The sequence below is a fragment of the Mustela putorius genome, unplaced genomic scaffold (assembly GCF_011764305.1).
Source record: "Mustela putorius furo isolate JIRA1106 unplaced genomic scaffold, ASM1176430v1.1 tig00000695_pilon_pilon_pilon, whole genome shotgun sequence".
Lineage (NCBI taxonomy): Eukaryota > Metazoa > Chordata > Mammalia > Carnivora > Mustelidae > Mustela > Mustela putorius.
The window spans coordinates 10,437,762-10,459,955 of NW_025421447.1; the positions used below are offsets into that span (position 1 = coordinate 10,437,762).

Below are 22,194 nucleotides of genomic sequence, written 5' to 3' on the forward strand. Positions count from 1 at the left end.
CCTGGAGAAAACTTTCTGCTGTTTTAAAGTTTTCTGATGGAATCAAAATGTTTTATAATTTCCATTGTTTGAACATTGTGACTTCCTTTGAAATGTAGTTAGTAAAAATTTATTTCTGGAATGGTTCACTCATGATAGATCGTAGGGCAGCTAGGCTGTAGGATACAATTTTTTAATTGGTTCATTATTATTATTATTATCTTTCTCTTACCTTTAACAATATTATGTGATTTCCTGTCCATAATGAACCTACATATATGATATACATCTATATGTAATGAAGTTACAACTTTGATTTTATGCTGTTTTTAATTTTAATACACTTCAATAATTTTTAGTTTAGAAATATTTGTTTAAAGTTTAATATAAATTTTAATTTATGTGTGGACAAAATCTAAGGAAAATGCCAACATTTAAAAAATTTAAAGCTGCATTCACATTGTCCTTTTTTCTAACTTAGCCCAGTTGTGAACACAAAGCAAGAGAAATGTACTGATTTTATTAAGTTTAAATTTGTGTATGCAGTGTCCATAAAAAGCTCTATAGCTAGATGAAAAGTGCCTCTAGATCCCCTAAATGGCTCTGTCCCTTTTCCGTTGTTACAGCAACCGCAGATCAGCGATGCGGCCCACATGGAAGAGCCGCACATGGGAGCGTGTGTATTGGCACTTTGATGCTCACTTTGGATTTTCATTACCCCTTCACTCTGCCTTCTCATGTCTCCTTTTTTATTTTTCCCCCTCTTTATGGGAGGTTGCCCTCTTTGTTTTCCAGCTTTTGGGATTTAGTACAGTTTGATACACTCATTCACAAAACACCTTTTGGACACCTCGGTGTGTAGCGAGAGGGAAACAATTGGTCCGCAAGTAAGTTAGGTCCTTGCCCTTAGTGAGCTTGTAGTGTAGTGACTTGAGTTGATCCTGGCTCGGTTCTGAGTGTTCAGCGGCGGATGCTATAGATTGATTCACAGCTGGACCCAGGGTGGGGTGGCGGAGGAGGACAGGTGGGCACCTGCTGAGGTCCTCAGCGAGAACAGCGCAGTGGGCGGAGGTTGCCGTGGGTCTCTGAGAGCTGCTTCCCTGATTGGAGATTGTGGCTCAGAGAACCAGCAATGGGCTCGCCCTGCTTTGCAGTGAAGCCGAACTGTCTGTGACTGGGACCTCAGTGGGAGACTCGGGGGGAGTGGGCACGTATATCTGGGGTGGTCCGAGCAGGAAAGTTGGTAGGTATGGCCACCTCTAAGTTGACACCATTTATTTTTGTACTAAACTGTAAGTTTTCAGTTGCTTACATCCGTAACTTTTTTCCAAGATTGGTCCTACTTTAAAAATTACAGTTTTGTAATGTTTGCAGTCTTACCTTTGAAATACGTGAACTTGATGTTAAAAGTGGTCATTGCCTCTTTGAAAATAGAGGGCTTGAAATCACTCAGGTAGTCTTTTCTCATCCAATAGAGCATACTCAAGTGTGAGAATCTTCTGTTTTATTCTAAGGATGTTTCAAAATTATCAGAGGACTTTACGTTTCCTTCATTAAGAATATTTGTATGTCATACAATGGTCGTAGGAGGGGAGGGGGTGCAAAGAGCACAAATTAGATCCTGTTAAAAGTCAGTGAGTACAACTGCTTCAAATGTTCAGTTCTCCATCGTAAATCAGACTTATTGTAAGATGATTCTGATGACTAATGGAAGCTCTGAAGGATTAATTTTCCCCCATTGTTTGACTTTCACATAGTTTTTGTTTCTTATATTGTTACATCACTATTCCAATTAGTTTACTACAATTGCCTGTTTTAAGCTAGTGGAGTTTTATTGGAAATGTGTGTGTGGGCATTTACACACACAGTGTGAGATTGCCTATTTAATGTTGGAGTCAGATTTTTATAGAAATTCAATAAAAATCCACTTTGCACCTCATGGTCTTCTTTTTTATCAATTATAGTTTGCATTTATTTGCCTTTTGATTTTCTAAATAAATTTGTTTAAGATAAGTAAATAGATGAAGTTATAATTATTTAAGACAACAGTGTTATATTTCTTTTAACACTGTTGGATTGTCACATTATTCTGAAGTCTGAATGTAAGACTACTTTAGGGAACAATGTTCTTTCTGATTAGAGTGCCTACATTTGGAAGGTTAATTCATCATTTATCATTTGGAGATAATGATTTTGTACTTGTAAAGGTGTTTATGTGACTTCTGACCAAGTTTGAATGACCAGGTTTGAATGATCATATCTCAATGGCTTTAATCAGCTAACCTAAACACAGTTCTTCGGAATATGATTTGCTTTGCTTTATAGAATTGATTTTTGGGGCGCCTGGCTGGCTCAGTGGGTTAAAGCCTTTGCCTTCGGCTCAGGTCATGATCCCAGGGTCCTGGGATCAAACTCCGCATCAGGCTCTCTGCTCAGCAGGGAGCCTGCTTCCTCCTCTCTCTGCCTACCTCTCTGCCTCCTTGTGATTTCTTTCTGTCAAATAAATAAATAAAATCTTTTAAAAAAATCGATTTTTGGCGGTGGGGGGGGTCATTGATATGCCTAGAAACATTTTTTGAGAAGTGCTTTTATAGATGTCAAATTTACCGTAGTATATTAGCATTCTGACTTTTTTGTTTGGGTGAGAATTATGACTTATTAAGGTGCACACACAATAGGGTTCTTGAGTGCTAAAGACAAGTTTGGGTAGAGTCTTACAACTTTTCTGTAGCCTTTACTCTTTTTGGTAGCTTTGAAAACTTTTTTTTAGTGGCTTTTAAAAATTGTTTTACTTGGGAAAGTTTACATAAACAGCAGGATCTTTATTTAGAAAATTATGCACTCCAGAGCTGACTTTTATTCTTGAAGTCACAAATAGAAATTGGATTACAGGTAGAGGTGGGTTTTGGTAACACTGCACATCAGAGTATTTGGAGAAAAAAATGGAGGTGTCCTAATGACAAATTCTCATTTAATTGTGAAACTTCTCTTTTTTTTTTTAATTTTTATAAGATTTTATTTATTTATTTGAGAGAGAGGCAGGTAGAGTGCATGAGCGGAGAGAGGGGCAGAGGGAGAGGGAGAAGCAGACTCCCCATTGAACAGGGAGCCCAATATGGGGCTCCATCTCAGGACCCTGAGATCATGACCTGAGCCACTGAGGCACCCCATGAAACTACTCTTACAGTAAGCATCCCTAATTGTTTTTAAGTTGATAATAATAAAAAGAAACCATAAAGAGGAGGAAGGATGTTTTGTAAATCTTTCCAGAAACTTGAGGAAATCATTAATAAGTTTACTGACCTGATAAGTGTCCATAAAAGATGATGTTTTGCTCGAGAGTATTTAACTGTATTGGAGGTAGAGTATGTAGAAAATCAGGGGAAGGAAGTAGTGGAGGGAGTGAAACCATTCTGCATTTAAACTAAGAGCTTAGAAAATTCAGTGGATTACATTTCTGATTTTCCATTTTATGTAGCAAAAATTTATACCCAATGGCTAAGATTATACCATTTGGAATTTATGAAACTCAGCTAAGTTTTTTTTTAGCAATTACAAACAGAATGTTGCTATAGGAGGCTAACAAGTTTTATTTAAATTTATATAGTTTATATGGAATTTACTGTTTATTTATTTATTTAGGATTTTATTTATTTATTTGAAAGAGATCACAAGCAGGCGGACAGGCAGGCAGAGAGGAAGGGAAGCAGGCTCCCCGCTGAGTAGAGAGCCTGATGCAGGGCTTGATCCCAGGACCCTGAGCCGAAGGCAGAGGCTTAACCCACTGAGGCACCCAGGCGCCCCAAAATTTACTATTATTTATATTTTAAGTTTATATGCTGAAGTTAGTTGACAGACAAGGCTTTTGTAAGATTTGCCATAAGCCTGACTAGTATCCAGAATATTCACTTTGTGGACCATGATAAACTGCCTGTGGAAAGTCCATCTGCTTCGAAACAGCTTTTATACAAGTTATAGCCCAAGGATTGTAGTAGTGGTACAGTCAGAGTCAAGGTTCACACAATCCCTTTATACTGTATATCATTCCAAGGGGAATGTTGCCTAATTGTCTTTGATCTTGAAAGTGGAGGGAACATTAATCCCTCCTGAAGAATGGTTTTGGTTGCTAGGAGAAGGAAGGTTTAGAATAGCTACTACACCTTAAAAATCTTTTGGAGAAGCTTAATGTGTGGTGTTTTTGAGCAAGAAAAAAATGAGTGATAATCCTACAGTGCAGAAAGTTTTCCTTCACTGGCCCATTGAACTTCACTATTGGCAGTGTTGGGCTGTTTGACAAAAAACAACAACAACAACAACAACAACAACAAAAACTTTTGTGGTTCGGCAGCTACAGGGCAGAAATTTTGTGGAAGGTTTCCAGAGTGTATTCCCAACTAAATCTCTAAGTAATCAAAGTGGTTTTCAATTTAAGGTGATGGTTTTCAAACAAGGTATTGCCAATACTTGGGATTCCCATGACATGATTTTACGAGTGCTTTCAAAATCCAGATGCAAGTGTCTAGATGAAAAGGTGTACTAGAAGAAAGTTTTATAAGAAACTTTTACACCACCCAGGCTGGTGTTCATCTTCTCATTAGGCAGAGTTAGATGAACAGTAATGAGAAATGAAAATCAAGTGTATATAATCATATTCCCTCCCCTGTAGAGAACCTTGTATAAGGTTAAATAAACAGGCACGAATGTAACATTTAACAAATAGTGCTAATGATAAGAGGCACTGGGGTCTTTAAAGATGAATTCGATCTAGAGCCTACTCTGAGGAAGCTTGTGTTTGTTGAGAGATTGAACATGTAGAGACGGACTGGCAGAAATGATGATAATGATAATAGGTAACCCATTTATGGTGTGCCAGACCCTGTTCCGAGCAGGTTCTGTTAACTTCTTTAATTCCGACAACTTCACGAGGCAGGTATAGTAACTATTATGCCTAGAAAGGTTAATAAGTAAATCTTGCAGTCATCCAGCTAATGAGTGACAGAACTGTGTGATCTTACTCTGGTCATAGTCGACATGCTGTAAACCATTGTGTTTTCTTACTTCTTGGAAGAAAGCAGGGGTGCTCGTAGGATTAATTTTCTTTCTTTTTTAATAAATATCATTTACTTATTTATTTATTAGAGAGAGAGAGAGAGACAGAGATCATGAGAGAGAGCACAAGAGGGGAGGAGAGGGAGAAGCAGGCTCCCCACCAAGCAGGGAGCTGGATGCGGAACTTGATTCCAGGACCTGCCATCATGACCTGAGCTGAAGGCAGATGCCCAACTGACTAAACCACGCAGGCGCCCTAGGACTGATTTTCTAAACAGGTGGCTTTCTGGCGGCCTTCACTTGCAAATGAGCGTGAGATCTGGGCTCATCACGTGTATCATTTCTGATTTTCTGGCCTTGGAGAGTTTCAGTGTTATCTAATTAGCCTGGCTGAATGTTAAGTGGAAAGAGTCCTTCCTCTGTCTCTGAAGTTAGGACATAGGGGATCTACCACTAGGAGAAAACTTGATAATTAAAGAAATACGTACTATTCTAGCCTAGACGGACTCAGAGAATGAATTGCTTCCAGACTCTCCAATGACTTTGTATGTCCAGGGAGCAGCTGGCCAAGATGAGACACGAGAGTCCCGAACAAGGTGGCGTAGCCTTGTGCGGCGTGAGGATGGATTTGTATGCAGACTCCTCACAACCCGTTCATGCTATTGGCAAGAGATTCATGTCCCCCTGACTTCCTGTCCGTTACGAATGGTAGAAAGAATGTTGTTTAATTTTTAAAAGCTTCGGGATGAAAGAAGTGTAGTATTAGCCACCCCAATGAGCCCCTTATATCCCATCAGCGGTTACCAACCTGTGGCCTCTCAGTATTTCATGTGCTCTCCTCCCTCTGCCCATGTCTGCTGAAGTATCTTCACACTGATTCTGATTTTCAGGATGTCGTCCACCTTGTGTCGTTTGTGTCAGTCACAGTCTTCTCAGAGATAAGGACTCTTAAATGCATAACCTCAGACCACTGTCACACTGGTAAATAAATAAAACACCGTTATCAGATAGCCACTTAGTGCCCTACGGATATTTGCAGTTGATTTGTTCAAGTAAAGATCTCAGGGAGGTCCACACATACTGCGTTTGGTTAATATGTCTCTCGGTGTCTTTAAATCTATGGTGGTTCCCTCTTCTTTTTTTCTCTTGCCGTTTATTCCTTGAAAAAATTGGGTCATGCATTTTGTAGCTTTTTGCATATTTTGCATCTGGCTGATTAGGTCCTTTTAGTAATTAGTGTTTTACAGGTTCCTTGTTGCCCTGTAGCTTCTGTTAATTGGCAGTTAGAGACAGAGGCTTGATCACAAAGAGATTCCAGTTTTTGGCAGGAAGGCTTTAATGGGTGGTGTGTATTTCTTGTTGCATCACATCAGGAGGCACAGGATTTCTGATAGTAGCCCTTGTTAAGATTAATCACTGGGTTTAGGTGCTGTCAGTGAGAAAAGTCCCTGTGAGCTTTTCACCTGATGGTTTTAGCCATCATCAATGATTTTTGTCTAAATTATTTTGTTGGGGACTGGTTAACTCACACTACCAAACATTTGTGGGTTCTGCAAAGAGTAGCTATATTCAGCCAAAAAACCCAGCATTTGTGTTTGGGCATACCATTGGATGCAAGTTAAATGAAGCACTGATCACCTCTGACTTAACTGCACCAGTGTTGAAGAACGTGAACATACATGTCTCTGGGTACACACATACACACAGACATTTATTGTGCCTTTCTGTACTTTGGGAGAATTGAGACTGGAAATTTACCTACATGCCCAGGAACACAAGTCAACCTCTCCTTTATTTATTTTTTTAATTATTTTTTTAAAAGATTATTTATTTATTTATTTGACAGAGGGAGAGAGAGAGAAAGAGAGAGATATCACAAGTAAGCAGGGAGGCAGACAGAGAGAGCAGGGAGGAAGCAGGCTCCCCTCTGAGCAGAGAGCCCAATGTGGGGCTCGATCCCAGAACCCTGAGATCATGACCTGAGCCGAAGGCAGAGGCTTAACCCACTGAGCCACACAGGTGCCCCTCAACCTCTCCTTTAATCAGGGTTCTTTTTTGCTTTTTAAAATCTCTTAATCTCTGAAGATGATTAGAAAACATGTCAAATACTTGTTCTTGACATTTTTTGGTGAATTTGAAGAATTCGTGAGTGTGTGAGACCAGTTCTGCCACATTAAGATCCAATTCCAAATCAGAGTCTGGCTTTGCTTATTAATTTCTGTTCAGTGCTTAGAATGCTCAGGTTCTCTAGGGCATTGCCTTCCCATTACTTGGGTGCCAGCATTAGTCATCAAAAGGCAGGGTGGTGAGAATAGAAGTAAGTTAAAGTTCTCATCCAGGATATAAAAAAAACCTGGGGAACTACTTGGCGTTCTGGTGAACAATTGCCTTTTCACTGATGGTGTGGTCTTGTCCAACAGGTGTCATTATGCACCCTTCAGTAGCAAAAGTGTCTTCCCCAGCTCTCCTTTTTCACTATTCCTGTGTAGTTAATTCTCTTGTAACTGAATTATTGAAGTCTTTCCTTTATGATGTTCTACAACTGATTTGATCACACCCGGTTTGTAGACAACCAGTTGGAGAAATTGCCATCAAAATCCTCCCGTTCAGGAAGCAGAAGGGATACAACGTATCCTCTTTGAGTGCCATTTACTCTCGTGATTACTCTTACTTTATTTTAACCTTTCAAAAACCTTAATTTATGGAATACATTTATGGACAACAAATAGTATTTGTGTTCACTAAGAAATGAAAGTGTTACAGCTTAATGGTTTTTAAATTGGGAGGAATTATTCAGTGGGGTCCAAAGAAGCTCTTCAGATACTAATAACCAGAGGAGTGTGATAGTGCTGTAGTTGTTGCTTGTGCGTACATAGTATTAGCTTTGTGTACAGGAGGCTCACTCACTTTCTGCCTTTGTTATTTGCTTTGGTAGTAACACAGTTGGATTTGAGTTTAAATTTAGATCATAGATTATTGCTTAAAAATTAAAAAGTATGTATAGTGTAATGCAGCATTGAAATGGAAAAGCCGTTTGAGTATACAAAAGATTGTCACATGTCATGCAACCCACGGCCAGTAAAAATACCAAGTATCTGTGGTGCCTGACTGGCTCAGTCAGGAGAGCAGGTGACTCTTGGATCTCAGAATTGTGAGTTCAAGCCCCATGTTGGGTGTAGAAATTACTTTAAAAAAAAAAAAAAATCTTAAAAAATAAAAATAACCCCCCGCCCGGAAAACACCAAATATCTTCTTGAAGGCCAGAGCATGGCTAATTTATGTGTCTGTTGTGTGCAAGGTAGTTTTCCTACAGCGTCTGTGATGCAATAAAAAATATAGTTGGTACTTGTCCCAGGTACCTGGCACAGAGCTCCTACAGCCACTGGAATATTCCAAGTGATAGAAGTATCTTTTGTTATTCATAACAAGCCCCTTCCTTCCTACCAAACCAGAGATTATGCTAATGAGCTAATAAGGCTTCTGGCTAACTTCTTCAGAGACCATAATTTCTTGCCACACATATTTTGATTAATGAGGAAAAAAAAGCAAAATGTGAGCTTGGATTTACTCCTTTATTCAAGAAATGTTTGCGTTCTTGTGCTGTGCTGTTCTGAGTAGTCCTGAGTCACTGGAGTGCTAGATCTAATTACCAGTGGTCAGAAATCATCCAGATGAATATTTAGGTTCTGCATGTGAAGAATGCTTCTATTCAAATCTTGACCGTGTTTCTAAGGAGAGAGGTTGTTATATCAATAAAGGAAGACTAGTTAAAAATGGCATAGTGTGATTTTTTATTTAATTTATTTTATTTTTTGCCTCTCCTCTGCAGTTACTAAATGATTGCTGAGTTACTGATGGTGTTTTAGAATTAGGGAAATTATCTTTGAAATAAGGCTTTACTTCTGTCTTAGGTAGTGCAGGCTACCGGAAGAAGGCTTGCATTCTCCTGCTTTGCAGCAGTAAGTAGCCAGTGTGTTTGGTACAAGTTGTCTTACCATCAGCACACATAGTCAGTGAAGGTTAACCTTCTGGTCATGTAAGAGTGCCATTTAGTGGTAAAAGATTACCTGAAGGCTCTCCAGATTATCTTAATTGAATGAAAATATATGCAAAATTATGTATATGAACAAAATTGATTCCTGCCTTTGCCTTTCTAGATTCCTAAGGACATAGGGTGAAAAAAAAAAGGCAGGGAGAGGATATTACAGGTGAAATTTGATATGCCGCTAGGAACTTTTTGCTTTGGGATAAGCAAATTGGGCAATAGGGTAAGGGAATCAAGTGTTTTTTGGAGACCAGGGAGAAGTCAGCTTGGAATAAAAAGTTAGCTCTGAGCCATTGCAGAGCTAAATAGAAAGGAAAAGAAGTAAATACGACCTTATATCTAATTTTCCTGAGCTAGCCTAATGTGGTCATGTATGTTCATTCTTTAAGAAGACCTTTCTTAAATCAACTTAAGTTGATAATATGTTATGTCCATTCGGTTTATAAATTGACTGTTGATATATGTTAGAGAAAATATATTCATAAACCATATTTTTCTAGTTTAATTGAATTGCAATATTTTTAACCTGTTTTAGGCTTGAATATAGATTTGGATAGCATAAAAAATCAAGCACGAGTATTAATGGAAATAGGAAAATACTTATTTCTTGAAACTGACTTAATATTCTTCACTTCTTAGTGTTTCAGATTTTGACAATGCAGTGTTTTGATACCAAGCAGTTCTCCAGTGTTTTGATGTCAGCTGAGTGTGCCGACAGTTCAGTTCTATTCTAACAGTACCTAGCTGTGGTTAGCATCAGATCCTGCAGGTTAAAGGGGCCAGCCCCACAGCACTACTCCCACTTCAGATCCAGCCGCAAATGGGGTGCCCAGGTCTGCTTGGCCAGTCATGGATTAGAGGGCTCCCATGACTCCACTGCCAGGTTCCGTTGTCTGCTAGAACGGCCCACAGAACTCAGGAAAACACTTATTTTTATCAGTTTATTATAAAAGAAACAATTCAGGAGTAGTCAAATGGAAGAGATGTGTGGGGCAAGGTATGGAGAGAGATGACGAAGAGCTTCCATGTCTTCTCTGGGGGAAGTCGTCCTTCTAGGACTTTTGAGTGCTCATCAGCCTGGAAGCTCCTGGAGCTCCTTGTTTTGTAGGGGTTGGGGGGGTTATGGAGGTTGCACTGTAGGCACAATTGATTAAATCATTGACCATTGTGATGGCCAATTTCCAGCCCTTCTCCCCTCCATGGAGGTTAGGGAATGGGACTAAAAGTTGCTCTTAGCACTAGGTTGGTTTTTCTGGAGACCAGCCTCCCATCCTGAAATTAGGTGTAGTGCCTGTGGGGGAGTCCCCATGCCCTGTCACCTCATTAGCATAATCTCTGGTTTGGTAGGAAGGAAGGAGCTTGTTATGAATAACAAAAGACAGTTCTGTCATTTGGAATATTCCAGTGGCCCTGTCAGGTACCTGGGACAAGTACCAGACATATTTTTTATTACATCACAGACGCTGTAGCAAAACTACCTTGCACACAGCAGACCCATAGCTTCGAATCTGTCAGCTTTCCATGAGGGCCTATCTACATTTTCACCTAGAAAGAGGAATGGGTGCCAGTATCATTAAGACAGTGGATGGTTGATTTTCTTTTGTGAAAAGGATCCGTATGCCCCACCTCCCAGGACCAAGGGAGTCACTGTGATGCTGAGTTCCCTGTGTCTTACAGTTTTCTTTATCCTAACCCACTCGTTAGTGAAGTTCACGTAGGATTGAGTCTGGAAGAGTTATTTGTGACGGGTCGGAATCCTCATTGGTATTTCAGGCAAACGAAGGAATTAATGTTTGATAAGAATCTGACTTTGTTTCGTGGCTAATATTATTCTAAGTAAACTCTTCAAGAGGGCCAAGTGCAATCTGGTTGTTGCGGGGGCTCCTCAGTTTGGGTGCTGCCGAGAGCACATTACCTGTCAGCGGAAACGTAGCTCGCCTTGGCCTCTGGCCTTGGCTACTCACTGGAGCTTGGGTCGGTGGCTTTTAGCCAAGAACACACTTGTGTTCCCTCCACTGTGTTGTACAAGTGTTCTTTCCCTCACGTCATGGCACATATGAAAAAGGTTTGAAGCATTGATGGCTGATGGCATAGTTAGAAAATACGGTTAATGTGCCTCTTTCATTTCTGGGGGGCTGGACATTAAAATGGTAGTGGTAGATAGTGGGGTCTACCAAGCAGGGGGAATAAATGTGGCCTGAGACCAGTGGGCACTTTGGTTCCTTTAGTTAGAGTTCAAGCCAGCTGTTCTGAGACTATCTGCTGTGTGGTGTGTCTCGACAGTGAGGTGGGCTGGAAGCCAGTGGCGTGGGCCCCAGGGTATTGGTGACAGCTGGAACAAGCCTTGTGACTTTCCTTGACCCAGTTTTCATAAGTGTATGTGTCATGTGCCTCGTCCCACTAGAAAGGTGGCTACCAAGAAGTATGAGTCCGTCATGTGGATGATTTTCCAGAAATCCTAATGTTGTGCTGCTGGTACGTGGTAGGATAGTAACTTGAAACTTTGGGGAGCTGATGAAGAGTTTAAATAGAATGTTGAGGGGTCTTACTGGGAGGTAGAGGTCACCACATGGCCTATGTATAGCCCAGAAGAAAGGACCACTGACCATCCCGCACAGCATGTCTTGGTGGGTTTGATCAACACAGCATTTATGTCTCACTTGTCTCTGTGGGGCCCCTGTTGACCTGTTCACAGATTTAAGGCTCAATGTAAATGCCTTGTGGGTTTGGCTGTTTTAGGCATGACATGATTTTAAAGTGTTCTGAACACCTGAACAGGGTGCTGAGTACTTTTACTGGCTTGGTATGAACGTTCTCCTGGTTAGGACCCTCAACACCCTGATAGTTGCTGTGTGTCTGTGGGAATGGAATTTGTGCAGGTGTGTAGGTCAGGCCTTTTTTTTTTTTTTTTTTTTAAAGATTTTGTTTATTTATTTGACAGAGATTACAAGTAGGCAGAGAAGCAGGCAGAGAGGGGGAAGCAGGCTGAGCAGAGAGCCTAATGAGGGGCTCAATCCCAGGACCCTGGGATTATGACCTAAGCCCAAGGTAGAGGCTTAACCTACTGAGCCACCCAGGTGCCCCTCAGTATGAGTTTTTAATGTTAGGTTTGGAAGGATGTTAGGGCATATTGTCTGCTTCATTTGATGAAACTTGGTAAACTCTCCATTTTACTGCCATGGAAGTTGAGTTAAAAAATTTTTTTTCCTGGGACGCCTGGGTGGCTCAGTTGGTTGAGCAGCTGCCTTCGGCTCAGGTCATGATCCCAGGGTCCTGGGATCGAGTCCCACATCAGGCTCCTTGCTTGGCGGGGAGCCTGCTTCTCCCTCTGCCTCTGCCTGCCATTCTGTCTGCCTGTGCTTGCTCTCCCCCTCTCTCTCTGATAAATAAATAAAATCTTTAAAAAAAAAATTTTTTTTTTTTTCCCCATGTTGGATGATCACCTTTGGGAGCCAGTTGAGGCTTTTCAGCATGCAGACTCTCCCTGAAAACTTTTGTTAATCAAACCAGGTCTCCTATTGAAATGCAGCCTCCAACCATTAAAATGCTTTTTTTGCCTTTGCCTGGTGTCCACAGAATCTGCTAGAAATGGTTACGCCTTTGTGTCAGAGCAGTGTCCCTTTAGGCCCTGGTAGAGGAATGACAGAGTCCTTGGTATTCCAGGTTACAGAAATCTTTCTACCCGAGGAGAGCTGTAGGAATCATCTGCCAGAGGTGGACAAGGGTGAGAGTGAATTATTTTGGTTCTTTTTTTGGCAGCAGAGCCTCCAAGGCCCTAAGCCTGTCAGGTGAGGAAAATGTTTAACGTTTAGGAAGCATGGTTATCCATGATCTCCCACCCTGGTTCAGGACCTTGCTGCCAGAAACCGGGACACACCTGGGTGGGAACGAATGAGTGACGGCTGACTGTGTCAGCCACAGTAATACCTTCGCTCCTGCCAGCCCTGCTCAGAGGAGGGGAACATCAGTCCTGTGCTGCAGGAGTGGGGACTGTGGCAGAGAGGTGAAGTCACTTGCCCAGGAGCATATAGCTGATAAGTAGCAGAGCTGAGTGTCAAGACCAGATAGCCTGGCTAACCGCCCCATACTGGGTTCCTAGCTTCTGATTGAACACCATTGGGATGCTGGCTTTGGGTAAGAACAGGGATTTTTATTGGCACAGGAGTTGAAAGGAATCTAAAAAGCAAACTGAATTTCTTGCTTCCTTTGTTGCTCACATATTTTGTTGGTTTAAAAGGTATCAGACACATTCTTTTTGGTTCTTCCCTTTTTAGAGAACTTACCAATTTAACTAACTTTTCAATTAGGTTTTGATACTTTCAGCTAATAACAGAGTAGATACCATTTTTTTCATAGTTACTGTTCATAGTTGCTATCATTGTATTTTAAAGGTAGGTGAGCCCCAGCCCGGCATCACACGGCAGGCAAGTAAGTAAGGGACTGTTTTTGTCGTGGTTTTACAGATGCCTCTGGTACTTGACCACAGAAACACCCCTGTCTTATCTTTATCAGTATTTCAGTGATAATCAATTATCATGTAGCAGAAGTAATATTCTCCCCGTTCCTGTCATTTAGCCTCCTCCTGTCATGTTCGTTTTTGATTTTGCTAGGATACCAAACAAAACAGGCTTTGTGGACAGGTCAGCTGCCTTATCTTTCTTCATATTACCTGACACAACAGCTTGTGTGTAACTGTGATATTTCTGCACCTGTGGCTGTGTCAGTAATGACATTGGACTTCCCCCAAAACCATCTTACACACAGAAGTGTTGAACTGTGTGCTAAAAAGGCCTGTTGGCACTTTCCCTCTTTGGTTTCTTAAACTCAGAACAATCCAGTTTCCAAACTGCTTAGCTGTATGGATGAATGACCATGTTTTCCTTTATTGATGGGAGTTCAGAGTTCTACGTTAGATTTTTATAAATTTTTAGAACTTGTTCATTCTTACGTATCAAAGGCTGGCAGAGGAGGGGAATGAAGTAGTATTAGCTGACAGTGGCCTGTTTATTACCCGAATTGACCCAGATGCCAGTCTGGGAGGAAACGGACAAAGTCGTCTTTTCTTCTGATTCCGAATCGCACATCCTTCCTGTCTTACTCTCGCAACTTACTTGAGCCTATCCAATAGCTTAGGGCACCCACCACGTAGGAATTGTGGTAGAAAACGGAATGAGGGTAAGTTCTTCTCTACCGTTTTATTTCCTCATTTCTGAGATTGTTTGGATATGAAGTTGCCTAGTTAAAATTGTGTTCCTCAATTTATCACTGGTGATTGCAGATTTAACAAGTGACTCTGGATACTCTGTTTTGAAAATGAGGTACTAAGAGATAGAGCCGAGGGGGAAATGAGAATTTCAGCAGTTCTTTTCCCTCTGCCCCTGCTGGGATGCTCTGGTTCCTGGTAGGTCAGTCACTCATGTTTCTGTAGGTATTCTATGAGCGACATCTACACTGTAGTGCCAGTTCTCGCTTTTTTTGTGCTAGCTTCTAGAAGCTCCCTTGTGCTGGCACTGGGATTGCGCAGACACAAGAGGGACTGGTTCTTACTGCTTTTTGATGATTCCTCCCTAGTTCCTTTGGCTTCTGACCAGTGGCTTTAAAGAGCAGCTGTTTAGTTTTTATGGTTCTGCTTGTTAGTTGGGTGGTGGTTGTGCTGGTCTCGCTCGAGCTCTGTCACGTGTCTGCGTTTAGCTAGTAGATCTTTTGGTAGAGCCTACGCTCAGGTGGGACGGCTGGGACCTCTGGACCTCTTGGTGCATGTGGATTTTCATCACCCAAGAAGCTAGACTGAGCTGCTTCACCTTTAGACTTGGTCACTTCCCAAGAGGGTGAACGTGGAAGGCTTAGCTCTGGAAGTCCTACAACGTCCTTTCTGCTATATTCTTGGGGTCATGGTGAGTCCAAAGCCCAGCCTGATTGAAGAAGTAGGGAGATGGACTCCACCTCTTGACAGGAGGAGCAGCAAAGTCATGTTGTAAAGAGGTGATTCGTTGCTGGCTATTTTGGTAACAATCTATCACATAATGCCTGATGATCCACTAACATTATATCAAAAAGGCCACCTTCTAGATGCATCTGTTGCTCTTCAGTCATCTTTACTGCCATCAACAGTAAGAAATTTTACTGTTGCTTTTTCAGATTTGGTGAAACCACTGTTGTTGAAGATATGTAGATCGACTGCCATAGTTTAGAGATGGTCTCCTTTCTTACTGGTTGGTGGGAAGAATCTGGCTGTCTGATTCTGACTGCAAGGACAGCAGAATCTTGCTTTCCTATGATGTAAAAGAAAATAAGCCCATTAGGTTGTTTGAGAGGGTAGTGCAATGATGGTAAAAACAAAACAAAACAAAACAAAACCCAAAAAACAATTCTAATTCAGTAAATATTGGTTGAACTGCTGTTTTATACCTGTTACAGGTGATTGGTAGAATTCAAAGATAAATCAATAGACATTTAGAACAGAAAATCACTCCCAATTTGATGATGGGAACAGGCTTGAGAAGGGTGGGAAAGGGTGACAAGGTGGATCCTGTGTGAACAGGATCTCTCTGATAACAGGCTGGTTTTAATGTTTTGGAAACTAGAGATAGTGCTTAGGAAATACTGCTTTTTTCTCATTTTTGGAGGGTTGGGGAGGGGTGTCTCTAGAAACCTGGACCGCAGAGAGTGGCCATCATCCATGGTTGGTTGGTAGACTCTCTGCTGCCCTTGGATGGCATTTTGGTTTTTTTTTTTTACTATTTTATTTATTTGACAGAGAGAGAGAGAGAAAAATCACAAGTAGGCAGAGAGGCAGGCAGAGAGAAGCGGGGAAGCAGGCTCCCTGCTGAGCAGAGAGCCTGATGTGGGGCTTGATCCCAGGACCCTGAGATCATGACCCGAGCTGAAGGCAGAGGCTTAACCCACTGAGCCACCCAGGTGCCCCCTTGGATGGCATTTTTGACTGACATTGACCTCAGCTACTGGGTCGGCTCAGCTGATTGTGGAAAGTGATGTTAAAGGTGTGTATTGCTTGAGAAGTTAGTGGAGGGAGAATATTCAGGGCTCTTTGTCCAATCACTGAAGCTAAATAAAGTTGAAAGATGTCTTCTTCCACCTTCAGTGTTCTGTGAGTCCCTGCGTTGTGCTCCGGTCAGAGTAAGAGCAAAACATTCTCAGGTGGGTGTGGATATGCTTGGACAAATCCTTACTCTTCGGAATCATGGTTTGGAATCTTCTTGAAGATCCCATCCTTGGGACTGCTTCTCCGATGAGAAGTCTGAGGAAGGTGGATATGGATGGTGTTGGAAAGGTTGTTTAAAATTTCTGGATGTTTTCTTAAGACAGAACTTTGAAACCAGAACTTCAGAGGTGGTACAGAGAGGTGGAGCCCCAGTCCTTGGAGTGGCTGAATGGGGCATGAGGCTGCTGAGCCATTTGCCCAGCATCGAGCCGGCTGTGATTCTGATCCCCCCAGTGTGTTGAACAGGGACAAATACTGTTGTCCCAAAGAGTCAGGGTTCTGGGTTATAAACAGCAGAAACTTATTCCAGCTGATTTGCCCCACATCTGAGTTGTCTGGGGCTCTCCATGTGAAATTTATTGTTAGACTGATCTAATACACATTCGAAAGCATTTTCTGTATCAGGCACTGAATAAGTTTTTAAATATACAAGGAAGTCTTCTCTCACAGGAAGCTCCTTCCATATGAATAATTTAAGATGTTTGATCATGCCTGGTTTCTGTGCTGCTGTAGATATAAGGGAGGCTCTGTTTATCTCTGTTGACTGGTTAGGAATTGATTATTTGGTAGTCTCACCCAAGGGGGAATTATAATAACAAATTAATAATCTTCCTTGATCAACATTTATTGTACAAATATTTTAATCTCTGTTAGCTTCTAAAACTCTCCACAGGACAGTGTAGTATCAGTCTCTTCCTTATGCCCTTTATTCCCTGTGGAAGTTGTTGCAGGCTTTAAAAAAACAAAACAAAACCCATGTTGCTCTAATGTCATATTTGCTTATAGTTTCGTTGTTAAAAATAACTGAGTGCATAGTTGCCTTTAGGGGTTAGGTTCTGGGGGCCCTTGAGAAAGATGAGAAGGACAAGTTCTAATAAAAGTTCTTCCTTAGAGAAAGTGAATGGGAGAAGAAGAAATGGGGGATGGGGAGGATGCTCATTAAATAGCCAGAGATCGCCTTGCTCAAGTAGTGTAAAAGTGGTCTCTTTGTGCTTCTCCCTGAATCTCATGCTTGACCGACTGGGGTCTTCCTTCTCCTCCTCAAGACTGCCGTGTTAGTTCATCTCAAAATGATCATCCTTTGGCGAGTGCAGAGCCCTGCTGGGAGAGCCCACGTAGTTTGCTTGACCTTAACCTCTACCCCTCCGACACCAGTTTCAGGTTCTGAGTCAGCTCTGCTTAGGCTGTGAACTTTTCTAGAATTATTTAGCATGTTTTGTTGGTGAATGATCAGAACATATGCTTGGATGGCTCTCAGGATCATTGCAGATGTAAAGTGTGGAGTGTGCCCACATCTAGCTTATGTAAGCTACTTTGTGTTGCATTTGTGTGTTTGTCCATTTATGCAGGAAATGTCCTTTAAGGCCCAGTTTATTTTGTTTAAATATGAATGCCATGCTGAGAAGGAATCTGTGTATGTGTGTGTATTTATATAAATATTTATTTTGAAGGAAACTGTTTAAGTGAGTTTTAATTATCGTAATAGATTTTATCTGCCTGCAGAGGATAGCTACTGTCCCCTCAAAGTGAGCTTTTGAAGAAAGGGCCAATTTTGGTGTTTTTCTCTGGGTGGTTTTCATAATGCTGCTTTGTTCTGTTATTGTCCTGCCTTTGATTCCAGTGTGTTTTCAGTTTTTCACCATATAGAGATTGTGGTGGGTCAGACACACAGGTGGTGGTCAGCTTTTGATTTGGGCATTTGAGCTCATTCAGATTTATGATTACAAAGTCCTTACCTTAATTTTATCTCCATAAACTTTGTCCTATACAGTAGCATTTATAGGTTCCAGGGATTGGTTAGGACCTGTTGTCTTTGAGGGCCACCGTTTTCACTTACATCTCACTCATGGTACACACCTGCCCCGTGTACAAAGTACGTTCATCCTGCTCCAGCGGCTCCCAGACTAGCAGCTCATTATGGTGTCAGTGCGAACTCAGATCTGATCGAGACACCATCAGTTCCACAGGCTTCAGTCTCCTCATCAAAAGCATCCACATCAGGTGTGGGCGAGACAGAGTACAATCCCTTGTGACGCAGAATTCCTCTCCCTCTGCAGACCTGGAAACAAGACCGGTTACTTGCTTGCAAAAACCAGGAGTGGGACTGGCTTTGGAACCCTGTTCTAGAGAGACCCATTCAAAGCGGGAGAGCACTGAAGGAAGAAAGGCAGCAGTCCCAAGCAGTTTCCAGATCCTGCCAGGCAGATTCCATTAGGGTACAAGGCCTGGGGAGGGTCCTCTGCCTTTAAATATTTCCTGAAGACAAATCTCTAAGAAGTAAAAGAACATTTTCATGAAAGTTTTTTGTTGTATATTGCTGAACCTTTCATCAGAAAAATATTACGGGGCACCTGGGTGGCTCAGTGGGTTAAGCCACTGCCTACGGCTCATGGTCCTGGGATCGAGTCCCGCATGGGGCTTTCTGCTCAGCGGGGAGCCTTCTTCCCTCTCTCTCTCTCTCTGCCTGCCTCTCTGCCTACTTGTGATCTTTCCCTGTCAAATAAATAAAATCTTAAAAAAAAAATATTACATCAATTTACTTTTTAACCAGCAATATATTGTACTTGTGATTTCTTTACCTGGGCACGTTGATGAACACATGACCATTGAAAAAAATTGGTGTGCGTGTAAAATGAGACCAATGCTTTGCCAATTTCATATGAACGAAACTTTTTTTTTAAAGATTTTATTTATTTATTTGAGAGAGCAAGGGAGTGTGTGTGGGGTAGGAGGGTTTGAGAAGGGGGGCAGGGAGAGGAAGAGAAAGAATCCCAAGCAGACTCCCCACTGAGCATGGAGCCTGATGTGGGTCCCAGGCCCAGGACATTGTGACCTGAGCTGAAATCAAGAGTCGGCTGCTTAACAGACTTGACAGATCAGGCGCCCCTCATATGAACAAAACTTTCAAATGTTTTTGGTGTTAGTGAGTCCCTCCCCATAATTTTTTCTCAGTTTTGCTTTACTGTTCACACCCTTGTCAAATTCTCTATTTTTCTTGACTTGTGTGGTATCTTTATATACTTAGAGTTTCTCCTTTTGTATGGGAAGGATTTTCCCAAGCGTTCATTTAAATTTTTTGAAGGTTTTTTGTTTTGTTTCGTTTTTGGTAATATACAGAGTTTGCTTTTGCTTTTTTAATACAGCTAAATTTGCTGCAAGAAGAGTACCTTTTGGATGTGTAGGTTGAATGTCCTCCCTCTACTTGATGTCAAATAAAACTTAAATGTTTGGTACCTGAGTGGGCAAGTTACATGGGAAATTCATGTTGTAGTGTGCTTGCTTCTGAAAATGATGTGTCTGGTCTTCTTGGGAATTCACATTCTCCTGCCGACAGGTCCATGCCTGAGAGCAGATCCAGGAGCCCCGGCCAGCAGCTCTGTGCTCTTGCCTGTGCCCCTGTCCAGCTGGTGTGGTGCATTCAAGCTTGCAGATATTGAAACCACTAGGCCGAGCCGAATGAGTCCCTTCATACATCTTCCGAATCCTCTGGGGTGGGGAAGTGTTTGGATTGCAGAGGAGTTAAGAAGGTAGAGACAGGCATAAGAAACTGGGAAGAGTGGATGCTGGGAAAAGTATCCTTAACATTTGTGCGAAACTAAGATGTGCTGCAGATGCTTAAAAACCCAGCTATGTTGAAGCGTCTCCATCGAGAACAATCCCAAAGAAATTATTTTGTAGGATTTATTGACATACGAAGAAACGTGGTCAAGGAGTAAAGCATGTTGCAAAATGTATTGTCTGATTGTGTATCTACAAATAGAAAATAGTTTCTAGGAGACAGTGATTATTTTGGGATAATTGGACTTAGAAATGTATGTAATACACATATATTTAAAAAACCTGTATATTCTCTAGATACACACACACACACACACACACACACATATAAAATATATATAAAATATAAAATATTTTGTATATTTTTGTTTGCTTTATCTTTTCTGAATTTTTTGGCTTTTCTCCACCAGACAGATTTTGTTTATATTATATAAAACACGATTACCTTACCTCCCTACCCCAAAGACATTGCTCCAGATAAGATTATTTGAAATACCTGTGTGGTGACTGTGCAGTTGACAGTGGCCTGGTGTTTATTTTAGCTCATTATGGTTGTAGACTGCTTCCTGGATTCTTCACTCAAGTGTTCATATTATGTTTGGGGGGAAATCCTTTCATTAAATGAAGGTGTTGAAGGGTAACCCTGGTAAGGTGGTACTATTTTAGTATTTTTCAGTCTATCTGTCGAGGTAAATGATTTTTATAGTGGTATTCTCCTTTGCAAAAATGTTAGCATCTCTGAACACTGTAAACTTGAAGCGTTTTCTGTTGTATTGGAGGATAATGGGTGATTTGTGGTTAATAATAGCTTCAGTTCATTTTTATATACTTGTTCTTAATTCTGAGAAATTTTTTGTTGCCTTCCAAAATATGATATTAACTATGTGTTAAAACAAATTTTTCTGCTTTTTGGGTATGAATTTCTTATACCCTCGGAAGAGTATCTGTTTTATAGTACTTGAAACTTTTACTTTTTATTTGTTATTTCTTAGGTAAACGCAAAGCACTGAAGTTGAATTTTGCAAATCCACCTTTCAAATCTACAGCAAGGTTTACTCTGAATCCCAACCCTACAGGAGTTCAAAACCCACACATGTGAGTATTCCTGGTAATCAACTACAAGGCTCAACTCAAGCGGAGGTTTCAAAGTTACTGTGTTTTGTGTACTTTTTCGAAGTCGAGGTGTTGGTTATTTCCATGATCTTATAGGCTGTTTGAAATACTACTGTTTGAACTTGACTAGAAAGCTGTTGATTCTGTAGTCTGTAGTAGGTGGACACAGTTTTCCTTGTTAAAGTTTACTTGAAGGGAAAGAGTGCTGAAGATCCAGATAATTTGCTATCTCTTCAATTTTCCTCACGTTGAAATCTGAGAATATTGTTTAGACTTTTCCTTCTGGGTCTCCAGTTAAGTTGTAAGTGGTATTTAGGAGAGGTACCTTTCCCCTGCAGATCTGCACAAATCATCCCTTCTCACTAGGGGATCAAGAGGAGTCCTGTTCTTAGTAAATGACATTCCTGTAAGATTTCCGTGTCACAGTACATTGAAAGAATGTGTACGTGTATAGGTCTACGTGATGTGTACGTATAGCTGTCAGTGATTATTTTAAAAATTTATTCCCTAAATATATATATTTTCCCCCTAAGTATTTTTTATTAAAATACAAAAATGATATTTTAGCACCTTACTGAAGGTCACTTAAAGTATTAGAAACATCTGTTACTTTAAAATAATACCTTCAGAATAATATTTATAGACCTTTGAATTGAAGTGTCGTGTTAAATAATGATGCCTCCCTCCTTCCCCCCATAAGACCTATCGTGAGCATGAAGGGTCAAGGCCAGTAGCTTTGCCTTTATATTCATAAAAATAATTTTTACCTAGTTCCGGTATCAAGAACAATAATATCGAGAATAATATTGAGAATAATAAAGCAAATGATGGAAGGTATGGTTAAAAAAGAAGTCAGAATATATTATCTTATAGTTTTTAGTAATTCCTCAACAATTTTTATTCAGGTCCTGTTAGGCTACAAATATGTTCATGCTTCTCCCAAAGGGCACATTTTTTGCTGTTTCCTTTCCTTTTGATGTCTGGCATACATCGTATTTGCAAACAGTAACAGATTGGTAGAAGGTAGCGTGTCCTGCAATAGGAGTGCTGAAAATATATTGTGATTTTTAAAACATTAACGTGTAGAAGGGAGCAATGTAGATGTGTGTGTCTGTGATTTTAGGCTTTCACCTGTAACTTTAGAACAAATGAAAACTGGAGTAACAGTTCATTTGCCTCGGAATAGTGTCTTTTAATTTTATTAGACTGGTGTCCTTAATGAGATTTC

General features: G+C 40.9%; 1 protein-coding gene across 2 annotated transcripts in view; it reads left to right on the top strand.

Moving 5' to 3' along the window:
- MAP2K4 (mitogen-activated protein kinase kinase 4) overlaps positions 1-22,194 on the top strand; it is a 130,413-nt gene that overhangs the window by 12,659 nt on the left and 95,560 nt on the right. For both annotated transcript variants that reach the window (XM_045083403.1, XM_045083404.1), the window contains one exon: positions 20,846-20,948. In XM_045083403.1, the coding sequence (XP_044939338.1) occupies positions 20,846-20,948 (103 nt within the window). The remainder of the gene's footprint in view (positions 1-20,845; positions 20,949-22,194) is intronic.